At 35.9% G+C, this 19696-nt stretch overlaps 1 protein-coding gene and 1 long non-coding RNA gene across 6 annotated transcripts in view; one reads left to right on the forward strand and one right to left on the reverse strand.

Moving 5' to 3' along the window:
• LOC309665139 overlaps nt 1-19696 on the forward strand; it is a 324111-nt gene that overhangs the window by 126332 nt on the left and 178083 nt on the right. Inside the window, exon 7 of one of the 5 annotated variants that reach the window (XR_014266230.1) lies at nt 14023-14037. The exons of 3 other annotated variants lie outside the window; for them this stretch is intronic. This is a non-coding gene — a long non-coding RNA (uncharacterized lncRNA). Of the gene's footprint in view, nt 1-9239; nt 9319-14022; nt 14038-19696 lie in introns of those variants that run through there. One more of the 5 variants, XR_014266231.1, reaches the window with a different exon arrangement.
• The window catches only part of WDR64 (WD repeat domain 64), a 156724-nt gene that overhangs the window by 85638 nt on the left and 51390 nt on the right, over nt 1-19696 (reverse strand). The window contains exons 9-10 of the mRNA XM_082471325.1: nt 15554-15633; nt 9232-9371 (exon numbers count right to left, since the gene is read on the reverse strand). Coding sequence (XP_082327451.1) covers nt 9232-9371; nt 15554-15633 — 220 coding nt within the window. The remainder of the gene's footprint in view (nt 1-9231; nt 9372-15553; nt 15634-19696) is intronic.

Raw genomic sequence — 19696 nt, forward strand, 5'->3', positions numbered from 1 at the left:
TCTCTTGTAGGGAGCACATTGTAGGTTATTGTTTTATTATCCAGTCTGTCTCTATATGTCTTTTGATCAGAGCATTTAGTCCACTGACATTTAAAGTAATTATTAATAAATATGTATTTATTGCCATTTTAAGCTTGTCTTCCAGTTGATTTTGTATTTCTCCTTTGTTCCTTTCTTCTTTTTGCTTTTCCTTTTGTGGTTGGATGGTTTTCTTTTGTATTATGCTAGAGTTCCTTTCTTTTTGGTGTTTGTGTATGCTTTTGATTCGTGGTAAGCCTGGTTTTCAAGTATGTTAACTCATAACTGTATCTGCTTGCTTTAGACTGGTAGTCATATATGCTCAAACACATTCTAAAAGATCTAGATTTTCTTACTCCCTTACCCCATGTTCTGTAATTTTGATGTCCTGTTTTACATCTTCATGTTTACCCTTTTGCCGTTCATTGTAGTTATAATCACTTTCACAGATTTTCTAAAATTGTTTTTTAATCTATATATTGGCTTATTTAAGTGATCTTCAATCCTTTTGTGATTTTCCCTTTCCTATAGATTCTTGCTTCTTTTCTGTTTAGAGAAGACTTTTCAATATTTCTTTTAGGATAGGTTTAGTATGGCTGTATTCTTTTAGTTTTTGCTTTTCTGAGAGATTCTTTATCTCTCTTTCTATACTAAGTTATAATCTTGCTAGGTAGAGTATCCTAGGTTGCAGTTTTCTCCCTCTCAGGACTTTGAATATATCCTGACACTCCCTTCTGGCCTACAGTGTTTCTGTAGGGAAATCAGCTGATAGTCTTATGGGGATTACCTTGTAACTGACTCTTTTGTTTTTCTCTTGCTGCCTTTAGAATCCTCTCTTTAGAGTTTTTCATTTTATTTATGATATGTCCTGGAGTAGGTCTGTTTGGGTTCATCTTGTTTGGGACTCTCTTTGCTTCCTGTACCTGGATATCTGTTACTTTCTTTATGTTTGGGAAGTTTTAAGCCATAATTTATTCAAATATAGTTCTGATCCCCTTTACTTTTTCTTCTCCTTGTGGGATTCCTATTATGTGTAGTTTGGCGTGCTTGATATTATCCTATAGGTCTTGTATGTTGCTTTCACTTTTTTCATTTGTCTTTCTCTCTGATGTTCTGATTGGGCGATTTCTGTTATTCTAGCTTCCAGATCACTTACTCATTCTTCTGCATTATTCAGTTTGATACTTACTGCTTTTTACTTCAGCTTTCATCTTGGCAAATGAATTTTCTAATTTTAATTGACTCTTCTTTATAGTTTCTAGTTCTTTTTTACAGTGATCTGCATTTCTATTGATAGCCTTTCTTAATTCCTTCAGTTTTTTTATTACCTCAAGATCTAGTAGACTGGAGAGGTCTGTTTCATTGTTTTTTCATAGGAATACTCATTTTCACAGTATTGATTCTTCCAATCCAAGAACATGGTATATCTCTCCATCTGTTTGTATCACCTTTAATTTCTTTCATCAAAGTCTTATAGTTTTCTGCATACAGGTCTTTTTTCTCCCTAGGTAGGTTTATTGCTAGGTATTTTATTCTTTTTGTTGCAATGGTAAATGGGAGTGTTTCCTTAATTTCTCTTTCAGATTTTTCATCATTAGTGTACAGGAATGCAAGAGATTTCTGGGCATTAATTTTGCATCCTGCTACTTTACCAAATTCATTGATTAGCTCTAGTAGTTTTCTGGTGGCATCTTTAGGCTTCTCTATGTATAGTATCATGTCATCTGCAAACAGTGACAGTTTTACTTCTTCTTTTCCAGTCGGTATTATTTTTTTTCTTTTTCATCTCTTATTGCCATGGCTAAGATTTCCAAAACTATGTTGAATAATAGTGGTGAGAGTGGACATCCTTGCCTTGTTCCTGATCTTAGAGGAAATGCTTTCAGTTTTTCACCATTGAGAATGATGTTTGCTGTGGGTTTGTCGTATACGGCCTTTATTATGTTGAGGTAAGTTCCCTGTATGCCCACTTTCTAGAGAGTTTTTATCGTAAATCGGTGTTGAATTTTGTCAAAAGCTTTTTCTGCATCTATTGAGATGATCATATGGTTTTTATTCTTCAATTTGTTAATATGGTGTATCACATTGATTGATATATTCATCAGTGATATTACTGCTCTGTAATTTTCTTTTTTTGTAGTATCTTTGTCTGGTTTTTGTATCAGGGTGATGGTGGCCTCATAGAATGAGTTTGGGAGTGTTCCTTCCCCTGCAATTTTTTGGAAGAGTTTGAGAAGGATGGAAATGTTTGATAGAATTTGCCTCTAAATGTTTGATAGAATTTGCCTGTGAAGCCATCTGGTCCTGGACTTTTGTTTGTTGGAAGATTTTTAATCACAGTTTCAATTTCATTCCTTGTGATTGGTCTGTTCATATTTTCTATTTCTTCCTGGTTCAGTCTTGGAAGGTTATACCTTTCTAAGAATTTGTCCATTTCTTCCAGGTTGTCCATTTTATTGGCATAATGTTGCTTGTAGTAGTCTCAGGATGCTTTGTATTTCTGCAGTGTCTGTTGTAACTTCTCCTTTTTCATTTCTAATTTTATTAATTTGAGTCCTCTCCCTCTTTTTCTGGATGAGTCTGGCTAATAGTTTATCAATTTTGTTTATCTTCTCAAGGAACCAGCTTTTAGTTTTACTGATCTTTGCTATTGTTTTCTTTGTTTCTATTTCATTTTTTTCTGCTCTGATCTTTAAGATTTCTTTCCTTCTGCTAACTTTGGGTTTTGTTTGTTCTTCTTTCTCTAGTTCCTTTAGGTATAAGGTTAGATTGTTTGTTTGAGATGTTTGTTGTTTCTTGAGGTAGGATTCTATTGCTATAAACTTCCCTCTTAGAACTGCTTTTGCTGCACCCCATAGGTTTTGGATCAATGTGTTTTCATTGTCATTTGTCTCTAGGTATTTTTCTATTTCCTCTTTGATTTCTTCAGTGATCTCTTGGTTATTTAGTAGCAAATTGTTTAGCCTCCATGTGTTTGTGTTTTTTATGGTTTTTTCCCTGTAATTGATTTCTAATCTCATAGCGCTGAGGTCAGAAAAGATGCTTGATATGATTTTAATTTTCTTAAATTTACTGAGGCTTGATACGTGACCCATGATGTGATCTATCCTGGAGAATGTTCCATGCACACTTGAGAAGAAAATGTAATCTGCTGTTTTTGGATGGAATGCCCTATAAATATCATTTAAATCTATCTGGTCTATTGTGTCATTTAAAGCCTGTGTTTCCTTATTAATTTTCTGTTTGGATGATCCGTCCATTGGTGTAAGTGAGGTGTTAAAGTCCCCCAGTATCATTGTGTTACTGTTGATTTCCTCTTTTTTTTTTTTTTAAATAATTCACTGATTTCAGGAACATGTTAATGACATAATTATCAGTGAATAGTTTTTTTTTTAATTATTGCAAAGACACTGCTTTTTTTTTTTTTAATTTTATTTTTTTATTTATGGCTGTGTTGGGTCTTCGTTTCTGTGCGAGAGCTTTCTCTAGTTGCGGCAAGTGGGGGCCGCTCTTCATCTCAGTGCATGGGCCTCTCACTATCATGGCCTCTCTTGTTGCAGAGCACAGGCTCCAGACGCGCAGGCTCAGTAATTGTGGCTCATGGGCCTAGTTGCTCCGCAGCATGTGGGATCTTCCCAGACCAGGGCTCGAACACGTGTCCTCTGCATTGGCAGGCAGACTCTCAACCACTGCGCCACCAGGGAAGCCCGATTTCCTCTTTTATAATTGTTAGCATTTGTCTAATGTATTGAGGTGTTGGGTGCATATGTATTTATAATTGTTATATCTTCTTCTTGGATTGATCCCGTGATCATTATGTAGTGTCCTTCCTTGTCTCTTGTAACATTCTTTATTTTAAAGTCTATTTTGTCTGATATGAGTATTGCTACTCCAGCTTTCTTTTGATTTCCATTTGCGTGGAATATCTTTTTCCATCCCCTCACTTTCAGTCTGTGTGTGTCCCTAGGTCTGAAGTGGGTCTCCTGTAGCCAGCATATTTATGTGTCTTGTTTTTGTATCCATTCAGTGAGCCTGTGTTTTTGGGTTGGAGCATTTAATACATTCACGTTTAAGGTAATTATCAATATGTATGTTCCTATGACCATTTTCTTAATTGTTTTGGGTTTGTTTTTGTAAGTCTTCTTTTTCTCTTGTGTTTCCCACTTAGAGAATTTCCTTTAGCATTTGTTGTAGAGCTGGTTTGGTGGTGCTGAATTCTCTTAGCTTTTGCTTATCTGTAAAGTTTTTAATTTCTCCATCGAATCTGAATGAGATCCTTGCCAGGTAGAGTAATCTTGGTTGTAGGTTCTTCCTTTTCATCACTTTAAATATGTCATGCCACTCCCTTCTGGCTTGTACAGTTTCTGCTGAGAAATCAGCTATTAACCTTATGGGAGTTCCCTTGTATGTTATTTGTTGTTTTCCCTAGCTGCTTTCAATAATTTTTCTTTGTCTTTAATTTTTGCCAATTTGATTACTATGTGTCTCAACGTGTTTCTCCTTGGGTTTGTTCTGTATGGGACTCTCTGCGTTTCCTGGGCTTGGGTAGCTATTTCCTTTCCCCTGTTAGGGAAGTTTTCAACTATAATCTCTTCAAATATTTTCTCAGGTTCTTTCTCTCTCTCTTCTCCTTCTGGGACCCCTATAATGCAAATGTTGTTGTGTTTAATGTTGTCCCAGAGGTCTCTTAGGCTGTCTTCACTTCTTTTCATTCTTTTTTCTTTATTCTATTCTGCAGCAGTGAATTCCACCATTCTGTCTTCCAGGTCACTTATCTGTTCTTCTGCCTCAGTTTTTCTGCTATTGATTCCTTCTAGTGTATTTTTCATTTCAGTTATTGTATTGTTCATCTCTGTTTGTTTGTTCTTTAATTCTTCTAGGTCTTTGTTAAACATTTCTTGCATGTTCTCAATCTTTGCCTTCATTCTTTTCCCAAGGTCCTGGATCATCTTCACTATAATTATTCTGAATATTTTTTTCTGGATGTTTGCCTTTCTCCACTTTATTTAGCTGTTTTTCTGGGGTTTTATATTATTGCTTCATCTGGTACATGGCCCTCTGCCTTTTCATCTTGTCTATCTTTCTGTGAATGTGGTTTTTGTTCCACAGGCTGCCAGATTCTACTTCTTCTTGCTTCTGCTGTCTGCCCTCTGGTGGATGAGGCTATCTAAGAGGTTTGTGCAAGTTTCCTGATGGAAGGGACTGGTGGTGGGTAGAGCTGGCTGTTGCTCTGGTGGGCAGAGCTCAGTAAAACTTTAATCCGCTTGTCTGCTGATGGGTGGGGCTGGGTGCCCTCCCTGTTGGTTGTTTGGCCTGAGGCGACCCTACACTGGAGCCTACCCAGGCTCTTTGGTGGGGCTAATGGCAGATTCTGGGAGGGTTCACACCAAGGAGTACTTCCTAGAACTTCTGCTGTCAGTGTCCTTGTCTCCACGGTGAGGCACAGCCATCCCCCACCTCTGCAGGAGACCCTCCAACACTAGCTGGTAGGTCTGGTTCAGTCTCCTATGGGGTCACTGCTCCTACCCTTGGGTCCTGATGTGCACACTACTTTGTGTGTGCCCTCTAGGAATGGAGTCTCTGTTTCCCCCAGTGCTGTCAAAGTCCTGCAATCAATTCCTGCTAGCCTTCAAAGTCTGATTCTCTATGAATTCCTCCTCCTATTGCCAGACCCCCAGGTTGGGAAGCCTGACATGTGGCTCAGAACCTTCACTCCAGTGAGTGGACTTCTGTGGTATAAGTGTTTTCCAGTTTGTGAGTCACCCACCCAGCAGTTATGGGATTTGATTTTATTGTGATTGTGCCCCTCCTACTATCTCATTGTGGCTTCTCCTTTGTCTTTAGATGTGAGGTATCTTTTTTGGTGAGTTCCAGTGTCTTCCTGTCGATGATTGTCCAGCAGTTAGTTGTGATTCCGGTGCTCTCACAAGAGGGAGTAAGAGCATGTCCTTCTACTCTGACATCTTGAACCAATCTGGGGAAATTTTTAATTAAAAAGGATTTAAGGGAATTTAATGGAATTTTTAATTAAAAAGGATTTAAGGGATTTAAAGGAATTCTGGCCATCCAGTGGTTAGGACTCCATGTTTTCACTGCAGATGAGCTGGGTTCAGTTTCCTCATCAGGGAAGATGCCTGTTCTCTTTCTCTCTGTACATCTCCTGCTTGACCAGTCCTTGCCTCACCTTGTCACCTGACTGACTTTCCCTGTTAATTACAGAGCCTAATCAGTAAAATCGGCCTGAATTTTTGATAGAAAGATGTCTTACTTTTCTTTAAACTCTCTAGAGGAGACTCCAGGTCTCAATTCATAATATGTTTTATTTTTCGTGTCTCAACACTTTTACTATCTTTCCAGTACCATTTTAAAAATTAAAAATTTCCTTATTATAAAAGTAATGCATAGTTTTTGCAAAAAAAGAGATACAAATAAAAGAAAGAAAAAGGAAAAAAAAAATTAGATCTATCCACAATCTTGCTACAATGTAATCACTATCACCCTTGATAATGTATGATAGACAAATATATATATTAAAATGAGTTAATATCTTACATACTGTGTCATTATGTTTTACATAATATGTTGTTTATATATTTTCATATCAATATTCATCTATATGATGTTGAAAGTCTATATGACAATTTTATTATGTAAAAGGATATATCATAAATTGCTGATTTGGGAAGAGGAGGAATTAGAGGAAGGTGGTCAAATGGTGCAAACTTCTAGTTATAAGGTAAATAAATACTAGGGATGTAATGTACAGCATGATCACTATAGCTAACACTGATGTATATATGAAAGTTATTAAGAGATTAGATCCTAAGAGTTCTCATTACAAAGTTTTTTAAAAAGTATTTTCTTATTTTCTTGTTTTTTGTATCAATATTAGATAATGAGCATTCACTGAACCTATTGTGGTAATCATTTCATGATTTATGTAAGTCAGATCATTATGACTTACACCTTAATCTCATACAGTGTTATACGTCAATTACTTTTCAATAAAACTGAGGGAAAATAAATAAATTACTGATAAAAACCTTATTTTTAGACACTGAATTTCTCACTCCCTAATATTTCCCTTCCCTTTTTCTTTTCCTTTTTATTCTTTTTCTTTTTTTATTTTTTAAACCAATATAAGCAATAGCACAATGAATATCCTTTTACATAGATCTCTGGGCACTTTGATTATTTTATTAGAATAAAAATTTATTTTATTAGCCCATGAATTTTTGCCAGCTTTACCCCCAACAGTACTATGTGAACATGTCTGTATTCTTTGCCATCTCCGTTTTCCCTCCTCCTTTTTTCCTACTGATTTGTTAACATTTTTTGTTTGTTTAAGAATATTATTCCAGTTTATGTCATTTTTGTTGCATTTTTCCCCCTTCTGCTATCTTTCTTTATCCTTTTTTATGGGTATAGGAAGGCTGTCTGGGCTCAGGACAGATACAGGATTGGCTACACTTATTTAATGCAAGTTATTTAGATGTCATTTTCCTTTACATGTGCAAAATTGAGATAATTACAGGGTTGTTATTAGCATCAAATAAGTTGTGATGTAAAATAATGAGCACAGTGCATGCCTCTTAGTAAGCATTTGATAAATGATAGCTATTATAATAATTTACAGTTTGAATGTTTATGTAGTCACATTTATTTTTTTTTCTTTAGCCATAGGTGTTATGCCTAGGAATTACCTGATGGTTACATGAATATTCACCTGTGTTTTTTTCTGGAAAATTTTAAGACTACTAAGTTTTTATATTTTACATTTAAAATCTTTAATCCGTATGGAATGCATTTTGTTGTTAATTATGAAATGATGATCTGATTACTTATTTTTTCCTAATATAGTTAATCAGTTTTCCCAACATTTAATGAACAATCCTTTGCTCACAGATTTAAAATGCTACTTTTATCATATACGAAATTCCCATTCACACTCATGTGTGAATTTTCTCTTTTGTTTCATAGATGTGTCTACTGCTGCACTGACTGCTGTTCTGTTTTATTTATTGAGGTTTTACTGTAATTTTTAATATCTGATAGGGAAGGTGTCATCTTGTAATCATATTTTCCAAAGTTTCTAGGATATTCTTTTATGTCAACACCTTTACATTAAATTTGGCAAAGTAATGTCTAAATAATCCTGAATAACATTAAGTGTATAGCTTAATTTGATGGAGAATATCTTTTACAGTACAATACTCCCATTTAGGAAAGTCCCTAAATTCATGTTCTTAAATAAAAGTACCTCAGAAGAACCTCGTAGTTAACAATATTAATAGTGAATATTGCTTGTTAAGATTATTTCTAGGCATTTCATACATTTTTGCTCTTGTGAATGCTACTACCCCTTTGACCATTTTTTTCTGTTTCTGCTCTTACACAGAAATTTATTTTTATAAATTGCTATTATCAATATAACCAGCAACTTTACCAAATTTATCTGCTCTAAAACTTTTTGAATTTTTCCAGCAATCACATTATTTGCAAATATGCAGTCTCCTCATTTCTAATAGTTGTAATTCATTTTTCTTTTTTTATTACATTATTTAGAACATTTAAAACACTGTGTAGTAATAACAATAACAACAGAAATCCGTCTTTGTTCCTTCTTTGCTTTTTTAAAAATTGAAGTATAGTTGATTTACAATGTTGTGTTAGTCTCTGGTGTACAAAAAAGTGATTCAGTTATACATTATATATTGTTTTTCATATTCTTTTTCATAATGGTTTATTACAGGATATTGAATATAGTTCCCTGTGCTATACAGTAGGACCTTGTTGTTTATCTATTTTATATATAGTAGTTTGTATCTGCTAATCCCAAACTCCTAATTTATCCCTCCCCCACTCCCTTTCCCCTTTCATAACCATAAGTTTGTTATCTATGTCTAGAAATCCTTATTTTTTCTGTCTTTAATGATCATGGGAGGGCTATATTGTGTTTTACTATTGAGGATAATGGCTCTCTTCCTAATGTTGTATTCCTTTTATTCTTGTCTTTAAATATGTTCTTTCTTATGCTGAAATCAATAGAAACAGAGCACAGTGACTTATCATTTCCTTTTCCAAATTGACAACATTTTTCTCAGTGACTATCAGCCATTTCAGTCAAAAATTATATGTATTCTAGGTTTTCCAATAGTTAATTTTAAGGGAAAGAATTGTTCTGTTTCATTTTTGTTGTTTTCTTTTTGTTACCTTTGCAGAAGATAGGCTGATGACATGTTGGTCTTTCTCATTTGTTACAATCTCGGTGATACTGAACATGTGCCCCACAAGTTTCCCCACTGGCTTGGTGCTGATATTGGGGTGCCACAACCGGAGCACTTTATCATCTCCTGAAAGAAGGACATGTGAAGATTATTTATTTTCTCAGAGTTGCAGATGGTCATTGTTTAAAGAATCTCTCTCACCCTTAATCATATCCTTATCTTTCTTCTAATATCAAATCACAGTCTATTTCTTCCAGGATGCTGTCTATGATTGACTTGCTAAGAGTCTAGCCTTGTTTTGGATCTGCTTCTTCTTGTCAAGGCTGTTTTGTAATCATTTTATTTACATATATAAATGTGAATTCTCATAAATATTCTATGAGTCCTTTTCTTGATTTAACACTTTCCTACTCATTCATGCATTAATGTACTATTTATACTTTACTTCCCCAAAGAACTTAAGACAGCTGTTCTTTTGTTTCTACATTTTTAAATTATGCAAGCATTATAATAATAAAAGGAATCAAAGGAAGTGAAAAATTGCACATAATCTTTACCATTATAACAAATCAGCTGTTTTCGTTTTTCCATCTTCCTTTCTAGCACATACTCATGAGCATACAAAATTTATATACAGCTACTATCATGGCATAGATAAGATTTTATTAATTGTTAAAATCATATAGGTAATAGTAAAAGATTTAAACAATATGGAAGGGTATAATTATTGTAAAAATGTCCTCTTTTCCCTTATAATCCCTAGTTCCACACCCTATAGGTTGTCACCATTAACTTCTTTTTCTCTCTTACAAATAGACTTCTTTTTTCTTTTTTCTTTTTTTTTTGGCCGCACCATGCGGCATGCAGGATCTTAGTTCCCCAACCAGGGATCGAACCTGTTCCCCCTGAAATCGTAGTGAGGAGTCTTAACCACTGGATGGCCAGGGAAGTCCCACGAATAAACATTTTATTTTCAGAGTTAAGAATAACATTTTTCCATTTATATTTAAATACTTTGAATTATTTTCAGAAAATACTTTTTCTCAACAAAAATAGAATCGCTATCACACATAAAATGTACACAAATAAAAATATATTATAAATGTTGCCCAAATACAGAAATCACTGTTTTAAAATGTATTTTTATCAAGAAATTACAGGATGCTATATTGAATGCACTTTCTAGTCTGGGAAATGTAGTCTAGCTGTATATCCAGTAAGAGATAATATAGGTTTGGTGAATGGCTGGCAGTTTTTATGATATAACTAGATGTGTGTGTATAAACATATATGATAATAAAATTTTTATTAAGTTTTAATTTTTAATATCAGAATTATAATAGATCATGGGTAAAAGATACAGTCAAACAATTCACAGGAGATACAATTAGCAGGTATAAAACAAAGTCCTGTTTTAGACCCAGTAAAATTGGTTATCAGTTACATTATTAAAACTGAGTAATTCCAATAATGCAGTATCTTGCCTGATTTGCTTTTCACTGTCTATGGCTAAGAAGTATCACATTTCTCAGGTATGTTCAGAACCCTAAGCCTCAGGCCCATAAATCATCCTAGATAATGTTGGCCAGGGTAACTGCTGAAATGGGCACTGTCACTCCTGAAGGATGAGACCAGGCTATCCCCTGAAGAAAATCTATGACTTGTATATTACATGCAGAAGGATTCAATAGACGAGTGCCACCTGAGAAATGTCCAGGCCTTTTAAACTAAGGGCTTTGTTCAATACGCATTGTGAAGGAAACTCAATCTTCCAGAGGTTCTCTATTATCTACTACCAGAGGTCCTCCAGCTCTGCTTGCTTTTCATTGATAGTAATGAAATCCTTATATAGTCTCTGTGGCTACTTCTTGGACCCAGAATGTACAGAGAGACACAATACTAACCTCTAAATGCATACAGTATTTCAACTGCATTATTATTATTATTATTATTATTATTATTATTATTATTATTATTATTATTATTATTATTAATCAGCTGTCTCATGCTCCAATTTATAGCTATCTATAAACATGCCTTATTTGTACTTTAGATTTTGAATCCTTGAATATTAGAAATTCAACCTGATCTTTATGTGGTTTATCATGTCTAGTCCAGAGCAGTTGTGTAATAAATGTTTGTTGAATGAAACATGAACAAATGCATGCAGAGTCCCCAAGATATTTGGGATGGCAGATAATTGTTTTTATATACTAGACCTTCCAAATTAGGAGGTTAATTCTTAAAATGGCCAGTAGAGACAACTATTGGGTAAAAAATTCTTCATGTTCACCAAAATGATGCTCAGGAAATACCTTGTCCTGGTTTGGCTTTTTTTTTTCCTTCTGCAAGAACTTCTGTTTTTTCAAGCTCATCAAATGTCCCTACACATTTAACACATTCAACTATGTTTAGCAAATCTGCTTTTAGAGGATATTTTGAATCATCAGCTGCTACATACTGCACATGGAGCAATCAACAAGAGTATTCTCCTGAGAAAAATGTGTTTTCAGTTATTGAGGATTTGCATTTTCTACTAACAGAGGCTCCATAACTGTGGCAATTCAATAAATTACACATAGTGAAAAGAATTAGCTGCTTGTCAGTCACACTGCTAAATGTTTTCTTGCCTTTGTAAGAGTGCTAGAAACACTATAATTAGCAAGTTTTCAAAGCTGAAATGGGGATCTTATAATAATTAACACTGAGGTTAGTGAGAGTCAAATGCTTTAATCCATAAGCACTGAAGTGGTTTGAGTCCCAAAACATTACCAAACACATTTTTTTTCCAGAATTGACTAAAATACTTAAGACTACAAAGTATACAAAAGTTGGGCTGTTCCTTTTTTCTTTTTTTTTAAAATATTAATTAATTAATTTTTTAAAATTTATTTTATTTTTGGCTATGTTGGGTCTTCGTTGCTGCTCATGGGCTTTTCTCTGGTTGTGGTGAGTGGGGGCTACTCTTTGGTGCGGTGCACAGGCTTCTCATTGTGGTGGCTTCTCTTGTTGCAGAGCACAGTCTCTGGGCACGCGAGCTTCAGTAGTTGTGCCTCGCAGGCTCTAGAGCACAGGCTCAGTAGTTGTGGTGCATGGGCTTAGTTGCTCCACAGCCTATGGGATCTTCCTGGACCAGGGCTTGAACCCATGTCCCCTGCATTGGCAGGTGGATTCTTAACCACTGAGCCACCTGGGAAGCCCAGGTCTATTCTTATGTTTTGCATTCTTTTGTGTGGGAACAAGGGTTTGTCCAAAGGAATTGGTTAAGATAAATGTGACAGCATATCTTTCAGAACAATCAGATTTTAGAAATCAAATCTCACTGTAGCCATGTATTTAAGTACTACTTTTTCAAAAGCTTTGTGTGCAGGGCTCAGGTTGAAGCAAGTCAGAGGCCATTGCTTTTATCTAGCTGAAGACAAGCTGCGGTGAATGCAGCATACACTGCAGTCTGATTCTCAGGCAATTTTGCTGCTTATTCTCTCACCACCAATATACTCTCCTTCCCTCACCTCTTGGAGCAACTACTCCCTCCTTCTGACTTCCGGCCAGGACCATTGCAAGTAATGAGCCAAGATAGTCAAGAAAGGGCAATGGGGGATCAGGAAATTATGATACAAGCATTCTACTTCTTTTATGGAAAACATCTAATTTTAGTATTTCTTCTGCTCCCTTATGTGTTATAGATCTCATTGTGGAGCTCTCTACATGACAGCCTTAATTAGTACAGCTTAAAGAGTTGGATTCCTGTGTGTGCTTAGAATCATCAGTATTGAGTGTCAGGAAACTTGCCCCCAGTCTAAGCCGTGACTCCCACATATTGCTTTTCAGGTTCTTATCCAGACACCTTTCTTTCTTTTCTTGATGTCCTTAACTGAAATGTAGGTTTGTGACCCGTTAATGCTTTGTATTTCTGAATACACGAAGCTGTGGCTATATATTGAATAACATCTAATTGGAAAACTGGGCTCCAATTTGTCAAAAGGACAATTTAGTTTATCTCCCTATGAACAGGAAGTTTTTAAAACAATAGTGTCATAGTATTACGTTCAAAAGAATCTTAAAATTTATGTAGTCTAACTTCTTCATTTTACCAGATAAGGAAAATGAACACCATGCAGAGATTAAGTGATTGTTGAAAATCATACAGTTGGTTAGTGGCCAGACTATGACTAAACCCAGTTCTTCTATCTTCTAGTTCACTGTTTTTATTAGTTTTGCTAATATTAGTTTATAGTAGACTACTATAAAATTTTTAAAAATAAGATTTGAACCACAATCTAATTTTAAGTAAGTGTTGTGGCAGGCCCAAAGCTGAGGACGGATTTAAGTATAAACTTTAAATGCACAGTGTACTTGAAAGAAAATTAACTTTATGTCCTCAAAGGAGACTACCCTGTCATGAAGTGAAAGTGCAGCTATCATTATGTGTACCTCAAGGCTGAGGCAGGATACTCTTGGTAGGAAACCAAATATTGCCTGCTGTGTGTGTTTTGGGAGAAGAAATTTGAAGAAATCTTACATGGAAGGAGGCCAATAGCACTTATTCATCTAACATCTCGCCTCCTTTAGTGAATATGTGAGCTCTAAGCATTTACCAAATGGTATATTTGTTGATGTTTTTGATGGCAGGGTTTCTTCTTCTTTTTTAAAATATTTTTTGCTCTTTTAAAGTTCAGATCTCCAGTTTAGGCCATTTTCTTGATGTGTATTTGTCTTGGTTTCTGTTTTGCTCATTTACATCTTTCAAGTATACATGCCCCTTGTTTCCTTTAAGGTGACCCTGATCTCCTTGAGGAGCCTCTGGGAGCTCATCTTCTCCAACACGCAGGCAGCCTACGGAGTCCTTAACAGCTCCTCTCTCCAGCCAGATCTTTTCCCATCACCAGTAGGAATAGCCTCTCAGATTTCTAATTGACACTCGATATTTAAGTATTTAAGTTCAAAATTGAAATTTTGTTTGCATTCTTTCTCCATATAAGCACCCTCTTTTCAATTTCTATGTAATTATCAATGTAACTGCTATTCTTCTATGTTTCCCTCCTTACAAACTTGGAGCTGGCTGCTCCCTTTTATTAATCCCCAATATCATTCTGCCTCCAGGTCTTATGAATAATTTATTTTTCCATGTCTTAGAGACTGACTCTTCCTTTTCTTTTCCTATAGCGCCTACAATAACTCGGACCCTCACCATCTCACTCATAACTTCTGTAACAGCCTCCTAATGAACTGCAGATTTCAATTTATTCCAACAAAACCTGTATAAGTTGATCAAAGTGATTGTACCTAAGTGTTGTAAATGAATTCAATTAATAATTATTGATAACCTACTATGTGCCAGGCATACCTTACCTCAATTAATCTTAAACACTACCATATGAAGTAGGTGTGTTTTTTTGTTATTGTTAGCATCAGTATTAGCAAATTTGGATTGAAGACTTATTACGTGCAAGACCCTGTGTAAGTACTTTATTCTTGTAATACCGTTATGAGTAGGTATTATTATCAGCTCCATTTTGCAGGTGAGATTAAGCATACAGGAGTTAAATAATCTATCCAAGGCCATACAGCTTGCCAGTAAGAGAGCCAGGATTTGTTCCTAGACAGTCTGACTCCAGAGCCCAGGCTGAAAGCCGTCACAGTCTTAGAACCTCAGTATGATAGATAAGGAGTCTGAGGCCGGAAGAATATTTCAGTCCGTCACCTTTCCCCTCAAGTTTCTTATATTTGTCATCTTTCCTCCTACTCTCAGCAGATAATCTTAGCCCTTAAATGTTAGTATTTTTCAACACTCTATCCTTGGTCCTCTTCTCTGTTAATGCTAAACCATTGGCTCTTGACCTTTTTGTCAGGGACTCCTTTGAGGATTTGATAAAATTTTGGACTTTCTTTCCAGAAAAATGCACATAGATACACAAGTGTTCAGCGGCAGGGGCTGTAGGACTCCCTTAAAGCCCACACGTGGGCCCCAGGCTAGGAATTCATGCTCTCACACATTGAAACAAGTTCTAGAGAGATTAGAGATTTAAAGGTAAAATGTAAAACAAACAAAAAATTATAGTAAATATGGGAGAATTTGTTTCACACATTCACAGGCTGGGGAAGGCCTTTCTAAGTGTGTCACCAAATCAAAAAGCCACAAAGAAAAAGAATGACAGATTTGACTTTATACAAAGTTTAAAATTCTCTAAAAGTTTTTTTCTAGCAGTAAAATGCTATAACTGTATGAAACTCTATAACTATGTTAATTAAGGAGAGCACTGTTTGCAAAGTAGAAAATCTCTGTGTAACATGAAATGTCCTCTTACCTCCCGTGACAATCACATTTGCTTTTATACTGTAACAAAAAGTGTTTGCTCCTCTTGGCATGGAAAACTCTCTGACAGGCCTGCAAAACACAAATTAGATATAAAACTTGTATATTTTTCCTTATAAAGCTAATTCCAACTTATAAATAGATTGTGTTCAAGAGGCTCACTTCTAAGTTATGAATCCATTTACCCACAGAAAATATTATAAGCAAAGATTAAATTCTCACTGACCCACAGAATCTACTTACTCCATAATATGATATTAATGCAGCATTTGTATTGTTTCTGTTTAAAAAGAAATCCTTTCCTCCACCCTGGGGTTGCGGTTGTGCTGGTGCTAAGGATGGGCAGAGATATATCACATCTTAAGCCAGAAAGTATACTGCTCAGCTAGATGAGTGTAGTACCACAGAATGGCAGGAATGTATTTGGACACTTCCGCCTCGCTCACTACCCACATCCAACTTGCTGTCAAGTCTTGTTGATTTTACCTCCTAAATAGACATGAAATCTGACCACTTCCTCCCATTTCCGCCACAATGTCTTGGTTCAACTCTCCATCCCCTCTCACTGGAACTACTGCAATAAGCTGCTATTCTCTCAGCTTCTACTATTTCCCATTCCCTTTCCCCAATCCCACTCCAAATCCTGTTGTCAAGTTGCAGCCAAAGTGATCTTTCTAAAACATGAGTTGGATCACATCACTTTTCTCCAGTGGATTCCTGATGCTCTAAGAAACACCAGGTTCCTTCACCTGGCCCACCAGGCCCATATGGTGCTGGGTGGTCCCTGTCACCTTTTCAGGCTCACTCCATGCCCTCCTCTTCCCCTGGATCCAGCCATGTGGTCTCTTTAGCCTCCTTTCTGGCCTCACTGAACTCTCTTCCTCCTCAAGAGCTTCTGCACAGACCAAAGATTTTCTTCCCCCGGATCCTAGCCACACTAACAGCCACCCTCCTGTAAGTGTCAGCTTAAATATCACTTTCTCAGAAAGGCCTTTCCTGGACTCCACCCTCCTGCCCCCACCAACTAAATAAAGTCTTTTGTGTTATTTTCTAGTCTAGTACCATGTTATTTTCCTTTAGGCATAAAGCACCTGACCTTAGTCTCCTCTTGCCTTGTATGTTTCCTTTCCTTTTCTTTTTTCTTAAATAAAATGGTAGTATATACTATTCTGTTCCTTGGTTTTTTCGCTTAATAATATATCTTGACGATCTTTCCAAATCAGTAGGTAAAAAACTTTCTCATTCTTTTTCCTAATTGTCATAGAGTATTCCTTTGTAAGACTAAATCATCATTTAATTTCTGAGGGACATCAAGCTGTCTCAAATTTTTTGTGATTACAAATAATACTGCAACTAGCAGTCTTTCTTATAAAAGTGCCACTTCATATGTATGTATTTCTAAAAGACAAGTTCTTAGAAGTGGTATTGCAAGTCAAGGGGTACATGTATTTGTAATTTTAAATTATATTGCACTTTCTTTTTAATTCTTTTTGCCCACTAGACTACACTTCTTTAAATGTGGCTCTTTATAAAAACTGGACCTCATAAAGCATAACGTCTATGTAGCTTATATTTTGGGGTTATCTTTGAGATAATAAACCTAAGGGGCAATACCCAGAAGCATCTTGGATTGCAATTATCACCCTAAACTTCAGGTGAAAATAAATTTTCATTATAAGTGCCCAACGTGGATTTAGGTTATAAAAGAAATGGATATGAATTAAACACAGGCTGTACAGTTCTCAGAACACAATCACAAAGTCAATGAGAGAGCATGTAAATGAAGTCTGAATTGCAGTCTTTGGGAAGATGCAGATATATGATTTGGCTGAAACAACTTTGTTTAATGTCAGAAAATTTTTGAAGAAAAAATTTGCTCAACTAAATTCAGGAATTTATGTAAGAGGCTCTTACTGGAAACCATGGATCACGTGTAGTTTTTCCAATTACTTTACTTTCTATTCTTCCTTAAACCTAAGGTAAAGAGTATTCCTTAGACCCCTACATCCAACTTCATCAACCTCTTAACTTAGAGATTAACTTCATTAACCTCTTTACTTAGGTCAGAAATTCTCATGACCTTAGAGCAGTGGTTCCTAAACTTGGAATCAGAATCACTTTGGATGCTAAAATATAAATTCTTGATCCTATCCCTAACTTGGTAAATCGGAATCTCCAAGGGGCTCAGAAATTCATATTAAATTTTTTTCCAAAATGTTTTCTCACATATATGCCTATATTTACTTGTAAATTATATATATATATTACACAATTAATATAGTATGTATATTATAAACAAACAGCAATAAATATGAGATAAAAATTTAAAAGAAAGGGAATTTCTAGAATTTTCTACCCACTTTCTGATGGCTCATCTTGCATTCCCTCTGGGGTATATGCACCCTGCTTTTGAGTTGGTTCCTGATAGTTTCAAGAAAGAATATGAGAGCTCTTTCTGATTTTTCTTCTAAAAGGAACCCCAGTAGGAGGAGGTGGTGGGAAGGGCAGACTTCTGTAGAGACCTGCCATAAAATGGACGGAGCATGACAGGACAAACTGGTGAAGTGGACTTAGAATGCACCCAGGGTTGAGGTCAGGAGGCCTAGATTTTGGTCACATTCTGTGGCTAAATATATGACATTAGAAGCGTCACTTAATTTTGCTGAACTACAATTTCCCCACTTAATGAGACCAAGGATTGGATATAGCTTAAATAGCTTCTATTACTTAAAATCTTTGATTTTATGCTTTCTGTGTGGATGTGGCTGGGTAGGAGTCCAGCAGGCCACTGCCTAGCCTATGTAGGTGATGTCCAGCACTGTGCAGCACACAACCTGCATAACCGTTATCAGTGGCCCCTGGGTTGGGGGGCGGGGAAAGTACGTGAACAAAGACTCCAATGACTCATTGTACTTTTTAATCAGTAGTGTAGCTCCCCCGTGTGGGGGAAGAAGTGAAATTAGAGCAGCTAGAGGGTTGTGGGAGAAATAGATCTGAATTTATGGATTCATTGAAGGTTGTTGACTATAAAATTTCCATATTGGAAATGTTCAGGATGGTGTGTTTGAAAACTGTTCCTGCATTACCTAAGATTATTAAAGCATTAGATTTCTGTATTAAAGAATGTCTGCAGTTGGCAAAGGAGTTGGGGAGAGGGCATAGTGAGCTAAAAGTATACTCTGAAAGGGAAGTAATCAAGAGAGAGAAATCCCCCAATGACAACAAGACCTGTGAAAGAATTTTGGGGGGCACTCAGTAGGGCCTCAGCAAAATTTACTGAGTACAAACTGAATGTCCAGCACTGGTCTAGAGGAAACATCAGTGAACTGTGATAGCAGAGGTGAGTGTTCATTAGTTAAGATGTGTACAGGAGCCAGGCAGGTGAACTAGATGAGTGAAGCGGGCTGGCTAGGAAACTACAGGGCGCGGACAGAGAGTGCATGTCCTGTGGAAAGGGGGAGCCAAGGCCCAGAGCCAGTTGACAAGACCAAACAAATAAATGACCCTAAATGCTACCAAACAAAACACCATTTGCAGGTTGCATTTAGCTCATGAGACTACCAGTTTGCAACCTCTGAATGAGACAGCTCCTATATTTTAAAAAACATACACAATGATAAAATAGCAAGAGTTTAGACAAAATTTCCAATTTTAATAAGTGAGAATGATCATTTAGAGGAGAAAAAAATAGCTTTTTTTGTTTTAAAGTTCAAAAGTAACACAAAGTATCAGTAGTTAAGTCCTAAGTGAGAAGTTTACTAAATAAACAGAGGAATAGATTTTACTACTTCTATGTAAAAAGATACTTCTAAGATATTTTAAAAGATTTTTTCATCCAAAAAATCTATGTCTAGTGTATAGTAGTAATCTTTCTGACTAGCTAATGCAAAGGTAAACTATACTCCTACTTTATTCAAATGACTACTTATTCACAGTTCATGAAAAGCAGCCCTAATTCAGTAACATAAATCTAAAGTCAGAATTTAGAATTTTGAAAATGTTTAAACGTTCCAGATAAGAAGTAGTTTCTACTTATCTCTGGTGACTTATTTACACTGTTGTCAATGACATGTTTTTCTGGTTGAATGAATGAACTGAACCCGATTAGGTATAAACTGGTAATGGCATTATTTTC

The sequence above is a fragment of the Balaenoptera physalus genome (genome assembly GCF_965194825.1).
Source record: "Balaenoptera physalus genome assembly, chromosome: 1".
NCBI lineage: Eukaryota > Metazoa > Chordata > Mammalia > Artiodactyla > Balaenopteridae > Balaenoptera > Balaenoptera physalus.